We start from the raw sequence: 21,433 nt of genomic DNA, 5'->3' as shown, positions 1-21,433 counted from the left end.
TTTTGATAACTTGCATCATGTGTGGAATAGGGGGGGATATATCTACCAACTAACTAAAGGACGAGTTTATTGTGCGGCTATGTTAACTGTCCACGTAATTATCGTAACCAATGGTTAGAGACTTTGAATATCATGGCTCAAAATCGTTTCGAATGGCATAGTTGAATCCATTACCTGTCTTCCCCCCCCCCCAAAAAAAATTCTAAGCTCTTTAATTTCTTAGGATTATTTTCCTTTGTGTTTCCATTTCACTTGTTTATGTTGGTCTTGAGTCGTAACTTTGATCCCTAATATTTCCTATCACCACTGATATTGTTATTAACTTTACTATTTTGGGATTTGGCCTAACAATTTCATATCTGTGGTAACTTGAACTGACGTACATACGTACCAGCTTCTGCGTTGTGATTGATTGACTGACTTTGTTCTTTATGTAGGACTAGTGGGAGCTTTACCAGACTGAGGCGGAGGTTATGGACTAAGACGTATTGGTTCAAATTCAAGTGCTTTACCAACAAATTACCGCCCTATAACATAGTGCAAAATAGATTGCGAAAGACCTAACTAAAAATTTTGCATGATAAATGTGAAGTACATAAAGTTGTGCGAAATATCGATATCTAATTAATAAGCCGTTACATTATGATCCTATGAGCTTGCTTTCACTAGAAAAATTATAACGCCAAACCGATACACACTGATTCATTTACATCAAAGACCTTCTCTTTGCCGTAAAAAGGAAGCGAGATTGACAAGTTGTGAAATATACGAAATTTTAACATCGATAGAAATTTTCTTCCCAAAAATTCGAACTAAGGAAAATAAGACATGAAGCCCATTGATGAATTTTTCACGTATTGATTTACTTAACTTACAACGCCATAAATGACCAGGCCCAAATGACTTACGACCGGACATTTTTAAAGATGGTGGTGACTTTCTGGTTATCGAACTGATTGAACTGTTCACAAAGGTTTGGCAATTAGAGAATATTCCAACATCACGGAATGAGTCAATAATTGTCCCTATCTTTAAAAAGGGTTCACGTCGTTTCTGTAACAGCTATCGGGGGATAAGTCTACACCAAATTGCGTCCAAACTATTGGCTTTCGTCATACATCGTAGACTGTTTAAAACCCGAGAAAGACTGGCCCGTGAGGAGCAGGATGATCTTCCTTCTGGTCGAGGATGTATTGATTATATCTTCACCCTCCGCTAAATGCAAGAGCACGATCACACCTTTTCCAGGCCAACAACCATTGTGTTTCTTGGCATCAAGGCTGTTCTCTGGGATTGTCTATTGAAGAATGGTGTGCCTGAGAACTTTGTCAAAATATTAAAAGCCCTATATACTAATACCTTAGGCAGAGTGATAGCATACAACCACCTCTCTCCATTATTCCATTCAAGCAGTTGGATTAGATAGGGTTGCCCAATCTTACCATTCTTCCAACTTTGTCACTCAACTTTGACGTTCAGGAAACAGCTTTGATAGATGTAGGTAATGAAAAGTGAATCTGTTGCTTGGAAAAAGACTTCTCGACCTTGAGTATGCGGATGATATTGTCTTACTGTGCGATGATAACGAAGCCATGAAATCCACATTTACTTCGTTCACAGTCAATATCAATCGGTATGGAATATGCTTTGCACCTTCCAAGTGCAAATTATTTTTACAAAACTGTAAGGACCCTGAAGCCGAACTCACTTTGAGTAGTAAGCAGATAGAATTAGTCGGAGAGTTGGTGTATCTGGGTAGCTGCTAGTGGCAACGTGAGTGATGAGATCGATTCACGTATAGTGATTGCCAGAGTGACCTATGCTAATTTGGGCCATCTTTTGAGCCTTCGTGATGTTAGTCTGGCTATAAAAGGTCGGATCTACAATGCACCGCTGAAAGCAGTTTTGCTATATGTTTGTGAGACCTGGTCTCTCTCAGTTTAGGATGTTAGACAACTTTCTGTGTCTAATCATCGTTGTCCCTAGAGAATTGCTAACACCCAGTGGCAGCACCATTTTAATTATGCAGAGGTTCGGCATCGTGTGTTCGGACACAGCGACAATGACTGGATTGGTGTCACTATAGTGAAACATCGACTTCGGTGGATTGGACATGTCTTACGAATGTCGTCCCAGAGAATTCCACGTCGTGCACTATTTTTAGACGCTGGGACCAGTTGGAAAAAAGCGGAGAGGTGGTCAGTGTATGACATGGTGTCTTGGTAAGAAAGCTGCATAGAAGTATTTTCTGTTGGTCCTTTACAACCCCCTGATTGGGGCCCTAGAGATGATGCAATATAGTGTCCAGAGACGTTATCAGACATGGCTCAAGATAGAAGCTAGTGGTGATCCTGCTGTAACTTGCTTTCACTTTCTTCACAAAAGTGAACGTAACATCTTTAACTGAAAGAATTCTTTCTGATTGTATTCTTCTTTACTGAACTGTTTCTCTCATTATTATTATTATTATGCTCTTATACACTGATTTCTGTTCGTCGTTCTTTTATTATACGCACTTTACATTATCTTTTCACAAACCCATATGTATTTGGTGACCCCTTGTACCGAGGTTTGTGTGCTCAAATAAGTCAGATACATCATTTAAATAAACTAACATTAATAAACAACATGATCAAGTTGAGTAGTATATGAAACTAACTTTTTCATTTCAAGTTCACTCTTGAGACGATTTAATTCGATACGGAATTCTTCTCGCTCTAATTCTCTTTCTTCTGTTTGCTCATTGAGGAATTTCTCCTACACGAAATATGGAAGAAATAATCAAGAACTCATAAAAACTAATTGTGTATTGATAAAATAAAAATGAAAATTCTAAATAGCCTCTCCGCTACGCAATAAACTGGCAAATGAGAGTAAAAGTATAATTAATCTAAAACACCGTTTTATCATTTTAGATTGTGCTATGGAGGAGGATTTTACTGGGTTTAAAGAAATGAAATTTTCGACCGTTGAAATGAAAAGATAGAATGCTGATCAGTAGATGAAAGAAATGATGTGATATGAGGTCGAATGAAGGTTATTTACGAGACCAAATTACTAATTTAAGTCCATTACTGATATGAAATCAAAGACAAAGCCATTAACTAGAAGAATAGGTTGTTCTCTGTCGTTCAGAGAGCCATGTGAGAACCAGAACCTGGGACTGGTTTATAATGCCAAATCTCATTAGGACAGCGAGATTAAATTACCAAGAAAATTACAAGAGTAGGATAAGCAGTAAAAATATCAGCGATAGAAGGAAAGATCAGGTATAGAAAAAGAAAAAAGTATAAGATTTCATAATTCGGACTCTAAAGGAAGATAAACATTAAATTCATGTGTTCCATTCTAACAGGTTACGGTAATCACGCAGACCTCAACCAGGTATTCTACACTTATTAACACGACTCAGTTCAATTGTGAATGACTTCATAGACATATGCTATGTTTTGTTATAGCCACCCCTACTTTTCTTCCAACATACTCCTACTACACCACACAATATATCCCGTCAAGGCAGACAGCAGTTAGACATACGTAACACATCCCAACCACCTCTGTTGATGAAGATCTATTACGTCACCAATCGACCTGCCGTCCTTCCCTAGTACCCTATCCCTAACCTAATCATCACTTACTCGGTGACCCCAAAATACTCAAGTAATAGTTCAATGACACATGATCGAATACTAGTAACTTGTGAATACTATTTATTCTTAATGGCCTTGCTTTACACATGATAAAGTAAAATGTTATACAAAATCTAAAAACAAAATTAACATGATTAACTATCATATCAGATTGGAGGAAATCAGCCTGCAGGTCATTCACTTTACAAACAATTAAGACCTAACTATCAGGCCTAATTCTTGAGTATGGTATCATACTAAAAACATAATTATTCCAAAGTTAGCGATGTATAGGATCTACCTCAGTTAATGAAGATTGAGGTCCAAGTTGGGCAATTTACAATTCCCCACGCTAAAAAATATAAACCTAAACTTAATAAACTTTACTAGACAGAATTTCAGAAAATACTGCTTATAACTGTGATGAGACTCCTATTAACAACAAGACATGAAGAAAATTTACCATTTCCTGAATTAGAAACAATTATTGGTGATCTGTTCAATATAATACCAATATAGCTATTCTGGATAACATGTAAAAAATGAACTTAGACAGACATGGGGTTCAGAGACGAAATGAACCAGGATAAGGTTTATATGTTAATAATTTCAGATATTCATTAAAAAGAAAGCCATATTGAATGATTGACATACTTTAGCTTGAAGTTTTTGTTGAACTGAGAATATTTCATTTTTTAATTCACGATTAATTAATTCCATTTCATCAAGTTGTTGCATCAGATCATGTCGACTTGTCTCCAACTCTACCAATGATGCAGTATGATTTCGTTCAAATTCTGAAAGTCGACGATCCATTTCAGCTTGTAATTGAATACGTTCTGTTTCAACAATTTGAGATGTTTCCAAAAGTGCTAAAGATTTACAAAACATTTAAAATGCAGAATAAATTGAAAGCATGTAAACAATTTCTTATACAGTAGAGCAAAAATAATACATATTTCTATACTAAGAGAGGGGTTATCCAATTATACGGACTACAATGAATAACGTAATACTTTAATTAAAGTACAATCCCTTTTAAATAAGAATGTTATAAGAGGTTGATAATTTCATTGTATAACATATGAAAAAGGAATGATGAACAGAATCAGTTTTATTGAACAACGTATAAGAATTTCAACGGACGAGTTCATGTATCACAGTATTAAGTAAATATGATTTTTGACAAACAAATGGTGTAAAAATTCAAAGTAAGAAGGAATGCATTAATTTGAATGTAGAAAAAAATTCTGACAACAGGATAATAAAGACAATTATTTGATGCCTTTCATAATTCAATAATCCATAGGGGATTTATACAGAATTATTTGTTACTAAAGTCATAATGAACTGATGTAAATTACTGAAAATGATTTTCATATAATATGTTAGCATCCAGATTCTCAATCATTCTCAAATAAATACGAACCATGAAAAGATCAAAATACGTTATTTAAATATTGTACAAAAATAACTCAAATTACTGTTGAAGGCTGTATTATATATAAAATTATAAGTTTGAAAATAAATACATCATAATGACAAGACTTACCAATCTTTGTTTCTACAGGTAATTTTTCAGTTAACAACTGATGAGCAGTAAGTAATTGTTCACGTAGATTACGAACTAGTTCACAGTTTTCAATATCAACATCGACTTGATTTAATCTTGATGTGTCTGTTGATCGGATTAATTTTTCACAACCAATTTTACATAACGTGAGAAGACGATCTATTTCAGGCAACAACTGCCCAAATATAGCTGTTTGAAAAGAGTAAACAATATATATATATATATGCTATTTAGTCTACATAAGTAATAGTTGAAAAACTGAAGGTTTCAAGATTTTAAAAGAAATTCTGATAGCCACAAGAAACATCCCAAAATCATCACCTCGATTTGTTGAGAAATCCAATTCTGAAGGTTATAGTAAAAGTGTGGTGTAATGGTTAATCTATAGTGGAGTCATATAGGTTAATTTAGCATTTCTCCGCACATTGAGGAGGGGTGACTAATAATTTATGATGAGAATTTATACAGTGAGTATACTATTTCAAAAGTAATATAACACCTAAAAACCTTAAAAGTGTACTCACAAACAACGTATGACTACTATTTTGCAATAACTAATGATACATTTACTGACAAACAATGACTACAATTTACACGTGAAATTGACGTATACACATATATCCTAATAAAAGTAGTGATTTAGAAGAAAACCACTCGGATTCCAACCTGTAATTTTTAGATTAAATTCAAACTCCCCATCGGGTATGTACAGTCCGAAAGTATTAATAACTCTAACACAACCACAGTCATTATAAGCTTAATATAACATCGCCCCCAAATGCCCTGGTACGATCGAGAGTGGGAGAGTACGCTCTCCCTCTCCAAATGCTCTCACATGGCCACGCGTATATAGCCTCTGACAGGGAAGTCCTACTCACTGCCTTCGTGCAACATTACTGTTGTTTACGAAATTGAAAGGATAAAAAGCGAATGTCCGGCGCTTTAACCAGGTTGGTGGACACGGAAAGTTCACCAAGGAGAGTTGGAAAACCCTGATTCCAAACCAATGGTACACATAGGCTCCAGTATCCTGAGAGAACAAATGGAGTATGAACCAATTGTTGATCACTGACTACCATGGGACTACATTTCCTCACGATGCTCCACTGCTTTGTGAATCAGATCTTTAGGTCAAACGTTCCGGGTGTGACCCCCTAAGAAAACCACCAGCTTCAGTTTGGGCACCTGGGTAGTATCACAGCCCTCACACAAATCAAATGAGATTTGTGCGGCGCATATATATTTGGTGCCCCTTTGCACCAATATTTATGTGTTTAAATAAATAAATAAATAGTATAACATCTGACAAAACATTGTAACAATTTCAAACAAATAAGATAAATAAATTCACAATAAAACTTCAGTACCAGAAAAACAAAAAAAACGATACGAAAAAACATGCGATATGAATAAAAAACGATCTTGAAATTCCAACTAAAATAAGTGCTCAAACAGAATATATAAAACAATATTAAGAAGGCAATATTGATATACAAATTTTTAGTTAAGTTAATAAAGCTATGTTTAAAGCGCCTAACAAGAGAAAATTTATGAGAGTTAAGAAAATCTAATTGAAGAAATTATATTTGAGCTCTTCCTTTATTTATATATTAAAAATAGACGAATAAGAATTATTACATAGTAATGATCTAACCCGTTACTAAGTATTAATTATTAAATATTTTGCAACAATCAAGAATATTATCGAAGCTTTAAAAAAGCAATAATAATAATACTAACTCAAATTATCCATAAACATAAATTCTAGTCTAAGCCATGTTGGTAGATGCAGACTACTTGGTAAGGGTCCGCGTGACTATCGTAACCAGTGGTTGGAGATTCTAGGTGACATGGCTCAGAATCGATCACAATGGCGTAGGTGTACACACTTTATCTTCCCTTAAACCTTGAGATTAAAATTGCTTCATATCTGTCTTCCTTCCTCAACTATATCCTTATATACAACCATTCTTTTATATATTACCACCAATGAATTAACTACTTCTATCAATTCGGTGTTTATCTTGTTGTGCTAACGAGGTATGGCAACTTGAACCGATGCATATGTGTGCTTGGTCCTACGTTGTAGCTGACTGACTAACTGATCAACAAAATTAGCATTAGAAATGATTTTACTCAAAACAGCATTTATTAAAACGATTTATTATTTTCAAATAAAAAAGCATTATGATGAACTAAAACATTGGTTTTGATATTGTTATGTCCCGATAAGAATTATGAATGGTAACTTTTGGGATCCATTTATGGACCAATACTACGCGTATAATTTTATTGTATAACTGTTAAATAACTAAACTATTCATATTGATGTCCCTCTTATTATGAGCTTTATTTTGACCTATGAACTATTATTATACGATTTACCATTCTTGAGTTATCTCCTGTATATCATTTACTATCTCCCTTATTCACAGCCACATTTGGCTAGATCTTGTACAAATGTTGTTTTCTATTTTACGGTACGATGTAGTCTGTCTGTTTGGTATATAAACCCAGTATATTTGAAATAAATGAGATTGGTGTTCTGGACTTAACTGGTTGGGCTAGACAGAAAGCAGGACCGATAAGTACCCTAGACTGCTCGCACGGGTTTTATGCGTCATTAGTCCTATCGATAAATCACTGCTCTCTAATTGGCTGTATTATAACGTTATACATAAACAGACAAGTTATAACAGATATCAAGTTTTTTTATGAATAAAAGCAGAAATACTTTTTTGGAATCTGTTAAAATGACATAACAGTGTTTAATATGTTTTTTACTATTTGAAATAAGATTTCACAAATAATATTATGTTAGTCAGTCGCTGGCTATCTTGAATACCATGGTTTGAAAAATTATCTAACAATTTGTAAATCAATGTCATCGTTGAATAATTCAATTGCATAGTATCATGAAAGCCACATAAAGACATCTGACTCTATCTGGTGTTCAAGAAAACGAGCACTGGTTAAAAACAGTTTTTTAAATACTCTTATACCTTTTGATACATTATAGCACATTATTTCAACCCTTCAATAGCGCTAATTTCAGATTTTTAAGTATGAATAATTGACATTCTTTTCTTGTTATAAACGAAAATTTGTTCTAAAAGTTGGATTTATGAGTCGATCTACGTTAGATCACCATTGAAAACCTGGAAGCATTGAACGGCTATTTCGTCCTAGTATGGGACTTCTCACCAGTGCGCATTCACAACCCCACATGAGGAACTCAAACCCAGAACCTTTGGCCTCAAGCGCGAATGTTTAACATCTAGACCAGTGGGCCGGCATTCAATGGTGTTAATGTCTAAATTCAATCGATCCATGATCTTGTGCAACCATTCGTCCATCGTCTAGGGTAGATACTTGTCTTTACCCGACGCGGAGTGGACTCTACTGATCATAACTTCTCACTAGAAATCTAAGAAACGCATCTTAAAGCTAGTCAATAGTGAGCACATGATTATTATAAGAATAGGGGTTTGTGGAGATTGCAATAACTTTAATCGAGTCCTATATGCGGGATCGTGGATGGCCACAACTGAGGAGTCCCATACTAGAACAAAACGGCCGTCCAGCGTTTTCAGGTTTGCCATAGTGATCTAGCTTAAATCGACTAATAAATTTAACTGTTAAAATCACTACGATATCCACAAACCCCCATCCTGATAAGAATTTATTCGACCAAAATAAAAACTAATTTTTGACACCACAATACCAATGTACACCAACAAAAGTACAGTTCGAATACTCATTATTCCCTATCCACCAATTAGAAACAAAATATCACAACAAGTACTCAACAATTACATCTGGTTACTAATCAATCTGATATCATGTTTTATATTAAAAACAATAATAAATCATCTAAAGAAAATTTCTACTGATCAAAAAATTAAAATCAACCTACACGTTAGAGATTTGCAATCTGTTCGGAAATGATCTAAATATTTTGTATCGGATATAACATTGGTAACCAGCAAATGATCACATTCATTCAAGTAATCATTAAGAAGTTGAACTAAAGAGAAAGTAGATGGGAATAAGATGAATGAATTCCAAGAAATAAGTCACTTCGTGATAAAAGTTTATTCTACTATTACAAATAAAGAATGACTAAGAAACAATAAGACGTAAATGTATGATGCTATTTAGGGATAGAGAAAAACGTTTCCATTTAATTATCTAAAAGCAAAAGCAAGCATAATATTTTAGCTTAACACACAGAATTAAGGTAGAAACGGAGAGGAAAATGAATAAATTAGAATGAGAGTACAAGAGAAGTATCTAATTGTAGCAGAAGGATGAGAGTTGGATGTAAATGAAGTAAGTTAGATCATTTGAAACTCTATTGTTCAGCGTTTGAACATGTAATTTATGAGCTTAAAACTATTTACAACCTATGAGCTATATACTAATCGAAAATCAGTGAGTGGAAATATTATTGCCACCAAACGAAATGATCATAAACGTTACTGTGTAGAACAGAATAGGAAACAGTTTACACAATAGATGTAGAAACATTTCTCAAAGAAGCTACGGCACCATGGATATTTAACTGGAGAAATCAACTAAGAATTCACTTTACATCGTTACAGAACAAAGCTACTGGATCACTCACTCCCAAACGACCTAGAGACTTCCAGGCATAAGATTTTCTCAGAAAGTTTTCCAAACATGTTTATAAGATAAATACAACGTAAGTAATCATTAGTGATGCAAACCACCTGTCGATAATGAAAGTAGGAGATATTTCCCAATGCTATTTTTACAAACCAAACTTGAGTAGTAGTAATAATAATAATAATATACTCTTAAATAAATGTACATAGAATTGATATTGTCCAAAAGGACAATAAAAGCTTCACAATTAAACCATCTAATTCAAAGAACGACACCTCACCTAGAAATAATAACATTGAAGGTAGTAGTTTAGTATAACAAATTAAGTGTTATTCCACTTTATTCACGTGTGTAAACTGAATTCCATTACTACTTCGATTGTCAATCATACATTATAACGTGAACAATAAAAAAGACAATTTCTATATTTTATTAATTAATAATCGTGAGAAATTTTTGGATTTTATATAAAGAAATTTTATGTTATTATAGTAGCTAATATGAAAGTGAATATTAGGTTCAAGCGATTATTGTGACAAATGATCGGGAACATTGATTTAGAATCAATTGGAACAGCCAGATGATTTTAATCTTTGAATTTTTGAAAATCTTGAGCTTCTAGAATTATCTTATATATTTTATTCCGCAAAATTCATTCATTCTTCATTAATCATATTCTCTATGTCTAGTCACTTTTTATCATCACCAGCACTATTAATATTTCCACTACTTTGGTATATATTTTGATCATTTCATCTTGATATGCTGATATTGATAAGTCTTGCTATTTGAACACTATACTCGGATCCTAAGCCAGTCTTGTACCCCCAAGCTAGAACTACACAGCGACTTGAACACGAGAGAAAAGGCACAAAATATGAGAAGAGCACTACACTCCGGAGGTTCATTTATGTACAGAAAATATAGGGCTTTTATAGTATTTTAGAAGTCCTTGGGTTTTACTGAAAATTCTAGAATACTACTAAACATAGTAGCAGTGTAGTAATCAGCCAATCAGAATCTCTACATGTGACTTTTTATTTTCGCGATATTTCTAGCAAAACTTCTAATCAACCGTTGATTCGATAAAATGCTTCTTAATGTTTCCTGAGATTGTTGTGTTTATTGTGAGAAACATTCTGGATCATCCCAACAGATATATTGACACGGAGCAAATAGCGCTGACATACATATATACTAGATTCTACGACGTTGTTTACAACTGACTGACAACTTTATGCTGGTTGTTACGAACACAACATATCATTGAATTCTGACGTCCATATAAACAAAAATTACTTTAATTAAAAATACAATGAAAACACAAAATCGTATTATATAAATCAACAAACCATTCACATATACCTTTTAATTCATTCTCTCTATCTTGTTCACTATGTTTCATAGCATAATCCAATAATAAATCATTATTCATCCATGAATTTTGATCATTGATATGTGCAGTTAACTCATGTTTCAATTTTGTACTGGCATCGATTATGGACAAAATCATTTTGTGATAAAATTCTAGACAAACTGTGTAGCTAGAAAACACGAAAAATGAAAAAAAAAAGTAACACACGCAAATAAAGAAAAAAACGAGTGATTATTGATTTTTTCAAAAGAAAAAAACTATTTTTAAGCGAAACATTAAATAAATAAATAAATACACTGAATGAAAAATATTTTCTATCCAACAAAATTCATATAAAAAGATCAAAACAAAAGTGAATTTAGTTACTAACCAGTTAGTTAAAGATAAAAATAAAAAAAAAAGAATTAAAATCATTTAAAGTATGTTGACAAATTTTTATCTAAAATATAAACAACTAAAGAATTTACATTAGTCAATAAGATGTTACTAAATATAGAGAAATTAAATGATAAATGTAAAATATATAGTGAAAAATGAAAATTTTCTATGAGTACCCTGTACATTATAAAATATTGATTGTGTTGAGTAGGATTTATAAAGAGAATCTTTGTAAGGATACATGTATGGAGTGTGAGAGACAGTGATCGATGAAATATTTAATGGTTTATACAAGAATAATTATATATTTGCTTTTTTTCTACTTTTTTTCTTCTTAACTCTGCGTATGCGATGTATGATACACAGATGATTAACATCTTATAGATGACAGTAACTGATGGTTTGATCAATTCAGATAAGAGCACGAGATGAAAATAATCAACACTATGAACATTTAGTGGAAGTGACAAATATGGCATAATTGAGCTGTCTAAATCAGTGTAGAGATTACGTTACTTATCAGCTCATTAGGGTTGATGAGACATCCAAAAAAGAAAATGGTCAATTATTAGCAATAAAAAGTAAAAACCAAACTACTGTTTCGATGAAACCATTACAAATGATATTCTATTTTGGGGAACTTTTCGATTCGATCGACTAACTTCTAACTACTTTAACATTAAATTATTTAAATATTAGCCAACAAAGATTTGTAACGCTTCATCGTTCGATTAAAAAAGGCTGACATAAACTGTTCTACCGGAAAATATTGCTAATATTCACCCTGAGACAAACAGAATATGAGTTTAAACATTTCAAGCATAAACATTTGCATTACATACACTTAACTTAGCATAATAGTGCACAATATAAACGAAGTGACAAACAGGAAACGTTATACAAACATAATTTTGGAGACTTTCATTAGGCATTTACTGGGATGAATTTGAGTTAGTTCATGAAATATCTCTGCCCCCAAATGCGCTGGTACGGCCGAGATTGGGGAGAGTACGCTCTCCCTCTCCAAATGCTCTCACATGGCCACGCGTATATAGCCTCTGACAGGGAAGTCCCACTCACTACCTTCTTGTGGCATTACCGTTATTTACGAAGTTGAGAGGAAGAAAAGCGAATGTACGGCGTTTTAACCCGGTTGTTGAACACGGAAAGTCCACCTAGGAGAGTTGGAAAACCCTGATTCAAAACCAATGGTACACATGGGCTCCAGTATCTTGAGGGAACAAATGACGTATGAACCCATCGTTGGTCACCAACTACCATGTGACTGCATCTCCTTAAGATGCTCCACTGCCTTGTGGACTAGACCTTCAGGTCGAAGGCTCCGGGTGTGGCCTCCTAAGAAAACCACCTATTTCGGTCTGGACACCTGGGCAGTATCACAGCCCTCACACAAATCAAATGAGATTTGTGTGGCGCATATATATCTAGTGTCCCCTTGTACCAATATTTATGTGTTCAAATAAATAAATTAATGAAATATCTCTAAAAATAAGATGGAAAGCCTATCTGTAGTATAACACTCAATGAAATGTTAATACTGAATTAAAGAAGGTAAGATGAAAAATATATCAGATAGTTTTTGTTTAAGAAAGAGACTAACAGAAGGAGTTTATAGTTAAATACTTAAGCGAACAGTTTTTTATGAATGAGAAAATATTTTCTCAATGTTTTAATTCCTATCAATAATACATAAGGTCATTAAAATAACACGATAAATTATTCTATATGAAAAAATAATTACAGTGCCTGCATAGGTAAGAGAACTTTAACTGGTATGCAAACTATGTATACGATAGTTTAGAGATTGTAAAATCTAAAATTATCTGGAGTAAAAATTAAGAGTACTATGTACTGAAGATTATCATGGATAGCAACTTTAATATTCGCTACAGAGCTTATCTCAATTTCTAGAAAACAAGTTTCATCGTATATTTTGAAATATAGCTTTCAATTTTCCTAAAAAAAAACAGTAGATGACAAGAAAATATTATCTCACTAGGACTCCAGGAAATACCTCTTGGAGCAAGAAAATAGTCAAATAGAAGACTCAGAGTATATTAAAATCAATAGTAGTGAAAACTAACCATAAAGGATACAGTTCAACTAAAAAAGAATAATAGATATAAATATTATTTCCACTTACTTTTTAATTTGATCATCATCATTCATTGTTAGATTGGGTTCAGTTTGTAAACAGACAGAATGTGATAATACATTTTTAACCTGAGAAAAATTAGTACCAATAAATATAAACTCATCAATCATGATTAAAAACAAGTATGACAGTATATTAATAATAAAAACGTATGACACTTCTGTATCTGTACATAGCTGACAAGCTAGAGAACATATGACTTAAGTGCATAGGAAGAGGGGAATATTTACCATAGGTATATATTGAGTAAAGTCGGTAGAATTGAAAACTACTGAACCAACATCCGTTTGAACATTAGTATAAAGTGAAGTACTGACTTATCGAACAATATTATGAACATAAACTAGATACTATTCATAGAAAAAGGATGAACGATGGCTAGTGGTGGAGTCCAGGATGAGCGTTTCAACCTATTTGGGACTTGTGAGATGGATGAACCTGGACCCTAGTGTTGATTTCACACTGTGACCTTAACCCAGTACATTTCGCCCCAAGGTTCGAGGCGTTAACCCATAGTCGAGAGGGCCACTAAACTGCTCAACACCGGCATGTAGGGTACACCTAACCGACGAGCTTCAAATAAAACGAGTCGAGTACCTTAGATCCTACATCTAACGACAATCAATTCATTCCAAAATACTTTTGACAAGATAGTTATGTCAAAGTTATCCGCACAGGATGCACATATGCAAACAAAGACTAATCGGAATTCAATCTTCAAAATCGATAAGATAATTCAAACCCTTATTACTAATGATATAAGTACTGCTTGGATAAACATTCAAGAAATAATCGTAATATTCAGTAACTTTCATTACCTATGCAAATATAAGTTTAGAAAAATGCCAACTATTTACAAAGTTCAGCCTACTGACCAATTCAATACATCATAAATAATATAGGATCAAACTAGCACAAATGAATAAACACTTTTAGACTTATGCAATGTTAATATATTCAAAATAAAATAAACGTGAAAGTATTTGATTTGGTTAAGCGATCAACTGAAAAGCTGGATATGTCATTATTGTGTGATTGATACAAATAGTAAAAATAATAAATAGTTTTGATTAATACAATGATAGGAAATAATTCTAAAAGGGTGGAATGGAAAACAAATCTTTTCAGAAGTAAAACTACCCCAGCTATAACAATCGATTAGTGTGGTGGTAATAATAGTGGTATTGGTAATCATACTATTAGTATTGGTACTATTAACCAACATCATGTCATCTACATTTTGACGGCGACCATTTTTATCGATTTTGTTCAGTGTCCATTATTAAGACAAACTGCTAAATGGAAATGATTAGGTGTACTTTATTTGACTATATTTATTTACATAAAGGCTAATTATTTGGTCAATTTATTTCACAACATACTATAACTTATATTTACTCATGGATGATTATGCACTGGTCAGGTCAATTTATAAAGTGGGACAATTTAAGGGTGTGGCAACTTTAGGATGACGCATATACGTACGCATAAGCTAAAATTTGCGTCCATGTAAAAAAAGGGGGCTCAGATAAAATACAAAACAGCCGAAGACCCAGCAATAATAAATTTGACGAAGAAAAGTTGATTATTTATTTTTAGTGATTCATCACAAGAAACTTTATGTGAAAAGTAATGTACAGAACTGTTGGCGTTCAAATAACTTTGAACCAATTGTACATTGAATCATATGATGCTACAAATACTTTACATCTTCAAAAAATGACATTAAAATAACATTATCAAAACAAATTTTCAAGAAACATTTCAAAGTTTATTTTGACAAAAAACTGACGTCAGTTGAATATAAATTCAAGACAACGGAGCTGCTTTGTCCTAATGTCAGTTTGTAATGAAGAATATGTTTAAAATATTTTACGAAAATCTCCAAAATATTCCATTTAATAATGGTATTTAATTCTAAGCGAGTGGGTCAGTGGCTCAGTAGTTGAGACGTCCGACTTTCAGCTTTTAAGTACCAGGTTTTAACCTCATCCCACATAATTTAGTTTCGACAGCTGAGTAGTAGTATCACTGGCCAACACATTTAGAGTGTGGGGTGGTGGTTGGAAGTAGTCTACAAGAATCCCTGGACCTAGAATTCGTGCTGTTTGGGACTCGTCAGCAAAAAGCATCTGTAATCTTTAGGGAACTGATGCTCCATGACGGATTCGATCTCGTGTCACCCAGCTTCCCAGTCAGATGCCTTATCACTGAGCTAACCGGGTTGCGACTGATACATATAATCCAAATGGTTGATCACTGAGTGGTGACCAGTGTTATATGTTATTTTTAGTTCTTAGGATTACAGCTACACCTTGCTAACGAGTGCCGAATAGCACGAAACCTAAATCCATGGTTTCCTGTCAACTACCTCCAACCAACACCGTACATATCAGCACAGTGCACGCGATGTCGAGTCACACAGACTAGCGGCCACATTGCAACTTAATCGATAGAATCCGATTTGCACGAAAAAGAACCTGAAACACATAATATTAGTCACTAACTAGTGATCAATCAATCGTAAACTGATTTGGAGTCAAGTACACGAAATTGTACCTGGTAAATGAGTTATTAAATAATTTTAAAAAATTCAGGTTATTTATTTAGCCCATAAACTATAAACTAATTATTGTACAAAGAAGAAAAAGAGATTTCCGGTAGATAATCCTCATAAAGAGATACTGGTTAATGAATAAATATGTACTGACATATATATATAAACATTATGTAAACTACCTTACTACATAATCATTTACATTTTTACAAAATAACAAATAACCTTGAATAATTTGTGCATTATAATTTAAAGGAATAATGAAAATAGACAACTGAAATAATAGGCAAGATGACCATAATCATTAACCGATTAAAACTAAAATACAAGTAAGCTTTTCTAGCAGGACGATAAAGAAAACGATTGGAAGGTTGAAGTAATGATTTATACTGATCATAGAAATGTGTATTAATGGAAGACTACAATAAAATAAAACTTTTAGAAAAAACAGTATCATATCTTCTTTAATAATGAAAAGATAAAAATTTTCTGAAACAAAAGTTTTTGAGTTGACCAAATAACTGTTCGACAGTAGTACTGTCAAACAACATTACGATGTTTATGAGTCACATAAGGCATGCGAGTGCTATAGATACTACTTAAGTACTGAAATCAAAGGCATAGGGTCGAAAGCTGTTACACAGTGCTTGGCTATAAAATAACTAATACATTTAACTTTAACTGAACACCATTTTGATGGCTTCAATATGTGTGTAACGTGTGATGAGAGAAACAAATGATCATATTATAGTATCACGTTATATATAAAATTCCTAGATATTGTCTGATGATGTAATCGTGACATTGTAGTGAGATTTAATACACATAGTCAGAAGTTAGATATGAATCGAAATTCTAATACAAAGAATCCACTGTAGCGTCCAGCTGTTTTTTACTCCAATAAGACAATCAAAAAGGTAAGGGAAATTCTACCCTTTGTTAAAACTTTGATTCAATTCTCATCTTATTCGCAATTGACACCTGAACATTAGCGGTTTGATCTAATCAGATAACTACATATGAACATTTTAACCATGTTTTGTGAAACATAAATAAAAAAACAATGAATCAAACCTAAAAACTTCACCTTCTATTCAAACTTTTTTTTTATTTTTGTCAATATAAAAATAAATTGGATGAGGAGAGTAAAGCATACCTCAGGATCTATCTGTGTAAATATATCATTATTTGGTATATGCAATAACTTGTAATTTTCAGTTGTATTATTATCAACTTCTTGTAGGGTCTCATCGCATTGTGTACCTAAAAATACAAACAACCCAGTACGAATAAATATGTAGAAATAGCAATAATAATAAATATGAAGGGATGACAATAAGGAAACAGCTAAATAGACGAACGTTGCGGTATTATATTAAGAGCCTAGTACAACTAAAACTATGTATTACCTCATCAGAAAAAAATACCTCTAGATGTCATTATTAAGTCAGAAGCAATCTTATGATAAAATCTTACAATCAGAAGTTTTGTGCGTTGAATGATAAAATACCACTTTGTGTTACATTGATTCTGATAAATCGTAATACATATACACATATGTCTCTAAATGTATTTCAACAGAAAAACCTGTGTTATTTAATTAAATGTTTAAAATTAACTTTATAAGTGCTAGGAAACTTAAAAGGCAAAAAATTTAAAATGATATAAAGAATATTATAGAGTAGTTGAAACAAGTGCATTATAACACTGCTGCTACAGATTGATACAAATACATATGTACAACAAGTAGATATAATTCAGGAAATAGAAATATTCACACACACACACACAAATGTATATTTCGTACCAGCTTCTGTATTCAATATTGATTGTTCAATAATTTTTTCTGTCAACTGTAAAATAAATAAAACCGTTATTATTAACTTAATATAAATAAATGGGAATGGTTATTTGGAAAAAATTACAAATAGTCAGATAGAATGTTAATGTCTGTATGTGAATTGATGGCTTCAGCAGATAACTATTAAACATAACGTAGTAAGTACCAATCTTAGTTTGAACATACAGCTTACGTAAATAAGTTCAGTCGCAGTAGGGCAGATGAACCTATTCTTCCTCTGTATAACATAGCATTATTTTATACTTTTTATCTTCTGATCTCATTGGCTCTTCTCGAACTAAATTATAATCAATTAAGCCATAATTACTTCGATATTTAAATATAAATGTGGTGTTTACTGGAGATGAAGCATTACAGTATTAGATTTTCCATTGATTACCCAATGAACAACTGATACACCAAATGACTAAAAGTTACGAAAAGCAGAATAAGTTCTGCAAACAAAGATATGATTGACTTCAGATTTGTCTCTCATTTTTCTTTCTCATTTATTTGAGTGTCTGACACCGTATAAAACAGTAAAATGGTTTTTTTGTAATTCTTTATGTTTAAAAAAAGTGTGAGACCTACGACCGAATTTAAAATCTATTTTTGTGATCTAAATCCTTACTAAAATGTACAACAATGAATAATGAACCAGTTGAAAGTAAAAAATAAATACTAAGGTGATTATTAACCAGGTAAACATAACAAGAAACTCACGAAATCTTCTTGTGCTGCATGTATAGCTTCATAAGCCATAATTTTTGCTTGAAGCTCTACACAATGATCACACTGAAGTTCGTAGAAAAATAAAATCACAGAAAGAGATAAAAACGTCTTTGTTACTCATAAAAATTAAATTAGTCACTCGAAAACGGAAAAATGAACAGAGCAAAAACAACCAAATGGCAGAAATGATATACAATAATCATTTTATTTTGTTATATATGTCGAAATTATTAAAATTACTTGCTTTCTTAGTTTTATTATTTGTTGGATGCAGCTACTGATAGTTATCAACAATGAGCGAAATTTCGTAATCAAACAGTTTTATTAATTCAATACCAGGTACATATTGATGTATTTGGCTTCGAACCAAACCACAAATTTGAGGACTAGTGATATCAGCTGGATGATTACACCTAAATAGGTATAATGGAGTTCGAACCTGTGATTCAGTGTCCGGAAGTCAAGTCAGTCAGTAATACACAACATAGAACCTGGGGAAAATGTGCTGAACGTCGAATGCCTTAACTACTAACTCACTGCGTCGAATTCCTACATATAAAGAGAGATCAGTAGCTAGGTAACACCTTTTTCGATGGAAAACTGATCACAACATATTTGTTATTTGATAACATTAAGTAGCTTAACCAGCAACTTGGTTATTGAAGGTTACAAAACATCCTTCCCGTGTTACTAGAATAACTCAACAGTTAATAATAAAATTACATTCAGCTCACAATATTATTTTATATAACCTCCAAACAACCTTTCAAGGACTGATGATTTTTTTATTTGATGGAGGATCAAGACTGTAAATTTTCAGTAGATATAGAAAATAATAGAAAATTAGAGTTATAAAGTTTTCCACATATATTATCCATTCGACTTTTTTCATTATATATATATATATATATATATATATATATAAACTCCGCCTGTAGGACTTCTAGGGCTACTGCCGGTCCCAAGCCCGGGTAAAGGAGGAAGGTTGGGCAAGGGGTCGGCAATCCCATCCCGTAAAAAACAACCTTGCTAAAAAACGTTAACCAGAATATATATATATATATATATATATATATATATATATATATATATATATAAAGTGTAGTCAGCAATTATAAGGTTGCGCATATACACGAAATCTGTCGAAGGACCTACTAATATAACAACCAATATAGTCATTTTACTTTTGTGATTAGTCTGTAACACGTATAATATTAACTACTGAAACACTGCTACAGAATGGAGAAATAACTAACAATTTCGAACAGAGTGAGGATTTGAATATGCAGAAAGACATAAATAAGGTGGTCACTGTAAATCCTTCGTTGTTGAACATCACTTATTTAATTTCAGATTTGTTTTGCTCAAAACTAACGTTCTTCAAGGGTCATTGAACATACACATTAGAATAGGGAAAGAGACATTTTGACTTTATTCATTCATTGATCCTGCGATTTTTATCCTACTATGATGAATCGGAGTTTGAACACTTATAAACGACTTCTTAATTAAGTAATTATGCGATTAAAACACAAAATTCATGACCTTTTAATTCAAAGTTGAATGAAATAGTGAAAACTGGGAGAGTTTATGAAATTTTGAATGCTTGTGTAAATGATACGTTGTCACTAAGATATCCAATAAACCTCCGACCACAATAATACTTTAAAAGTCATAATCAGGCATAATAAAACCAGTGATATTTTACAAAACGATTAAAGTTTTATTATTGAAAAAAAATAGAATGTAAGCAACGTCTGCTTACTGTACAATGAAGAAAATGCAGTTTTACAAAAGTATACGCACACATAAGAAATTTTAACTTACAGGAGATAAAGATATTGGAACGGGAGTAAGTTTGTCAGTACTAGTTTCAGAGTCACTGGATTTATTTGCACTCATTTCATTTTCTAGTTGTAAATCACTCTTATTTAAAGACCAGTCATATAACCGAGTTGATCCTGGAGGCAATGCTGGTAGTAAACTACTTGGTTTTTGTGAAGAGGGTTCATTTGAAATTGAAACCAACTGAAAAAAAGGAATTCTCAATGTGAACAATGCAAAAAGCACTTTTAATTGATGAGTTTGTTATAAATAATATAGGAATAGGCAAAAAATAAATTGTCATACTTTGTATCAGAACAGTGACAGTAAATTAAGAAGATGGAAAGCAAAAGAGTTTAAAGAATAATATCAATGGTCGTCTGGAACTAAGCATAAGAAATATAAGTCGAATGGAATGGATTAAATAAAGCAACATGTATCAAATAATGACAAAACTTAAGATTTAGAAGTATATAAGAAATGAATAACTTTGTACCGCTGCATATTATATTGAGCGATCAATTAAGGTTCTCTGGCAGTACTTATTTTCACGTGGACCTCAAGTAGGAAGTCAGAACCCAACAAAACTGATCACATCGACAGTTCACGAGTTCATGAACTATTAACAACCCATAATCCGGCCACTTTAACTTACAACCTACTCTTAAGCCAGCCAGTACTGTACGTAGTGGTAGGAGGTGTTTAAGCATAAGTAAATAA

The 21,433-nt window shown here is 32.7% G+C and overlaps 2 protein-coding genes across 2 annotated transcripts in view; both read right to left on the bottom strand.

Annotated features, from left to right (window-relative positions):
- Smp_051510 (pericentrin fragment, putative) overlaps positions 1 to 13,870 on the bottom strand; it is a gene marked incomplete at both ends in the record, with an annotated part of 43,443 nt that extends 29,573 nt beyond the window's left edge. Inside the window, 6 exons of the mRNA XM_018792625.1 lie at positions 2,660 to 2,757; positions 4,284 to 4,501; positions 5,182 to 5,391; positions 9,119 to 9,229; positions 11,197 to 11,375; positions 13,749 to 13,870. Of these exons, the coding sequence (XP_018644240.1) occupies positions 2,660 to 2,757; positions 4,284 to 4,501; positions 5,182 to 5,391; positions 9,119 to 9,229; positions 11,197 to 11,375; positions 13,749 to 13,870 (938 nt within the window). The remainder of the gene's footprint in view (positions 1 to 2,659; positions 2,758 to 4,283; positions 4,502 to 5,181; positions 5,392 to 9,118; positions 9,230 to 11,196; positions 11,376 to 13,748) is intronic.
- A 6,837-nt stretch (positions 13,871 to 20,707) lies between these two features.
- Smp_188190 (hypothetical protein) lies at positions 20,708 to 20,917 on the bottom strand (the record flags this gene model as incomplete). The annotated part of the gene is made up of 1 exon (XM_018792624.1): positions 20,708 to 20,917. The coding sequence occupies one exon, from the start codon at positions 20,915 to 20,917 to the stop codon at positions 20,708 to 20,710; it is 210 nt and encodes a 69-aa protein (XP_018644580.1).
- Positions 20,918 to 21,433: the final 516 nt, after the last annotated feature.

Source organism: Schistosoma mansoni, assembly GCF_000237925.1.
Source record: "Schistosoma mansoni, WGS project CABG00000000 data, supercontig 0239, strain Puerto Rico, whole genome shotgun sequence".
Taxonomy (NCBI): domain Eukaryota; kingdom Metazoa; phylum Platyhelminthes; class Trematoda; order Strigeidida; family Schistosomatidae; genus Schistosoma; species Schistosoma mansoni.
This window is presented reverse-complemented; position numbering and strand designations above follow the sequence as displayed.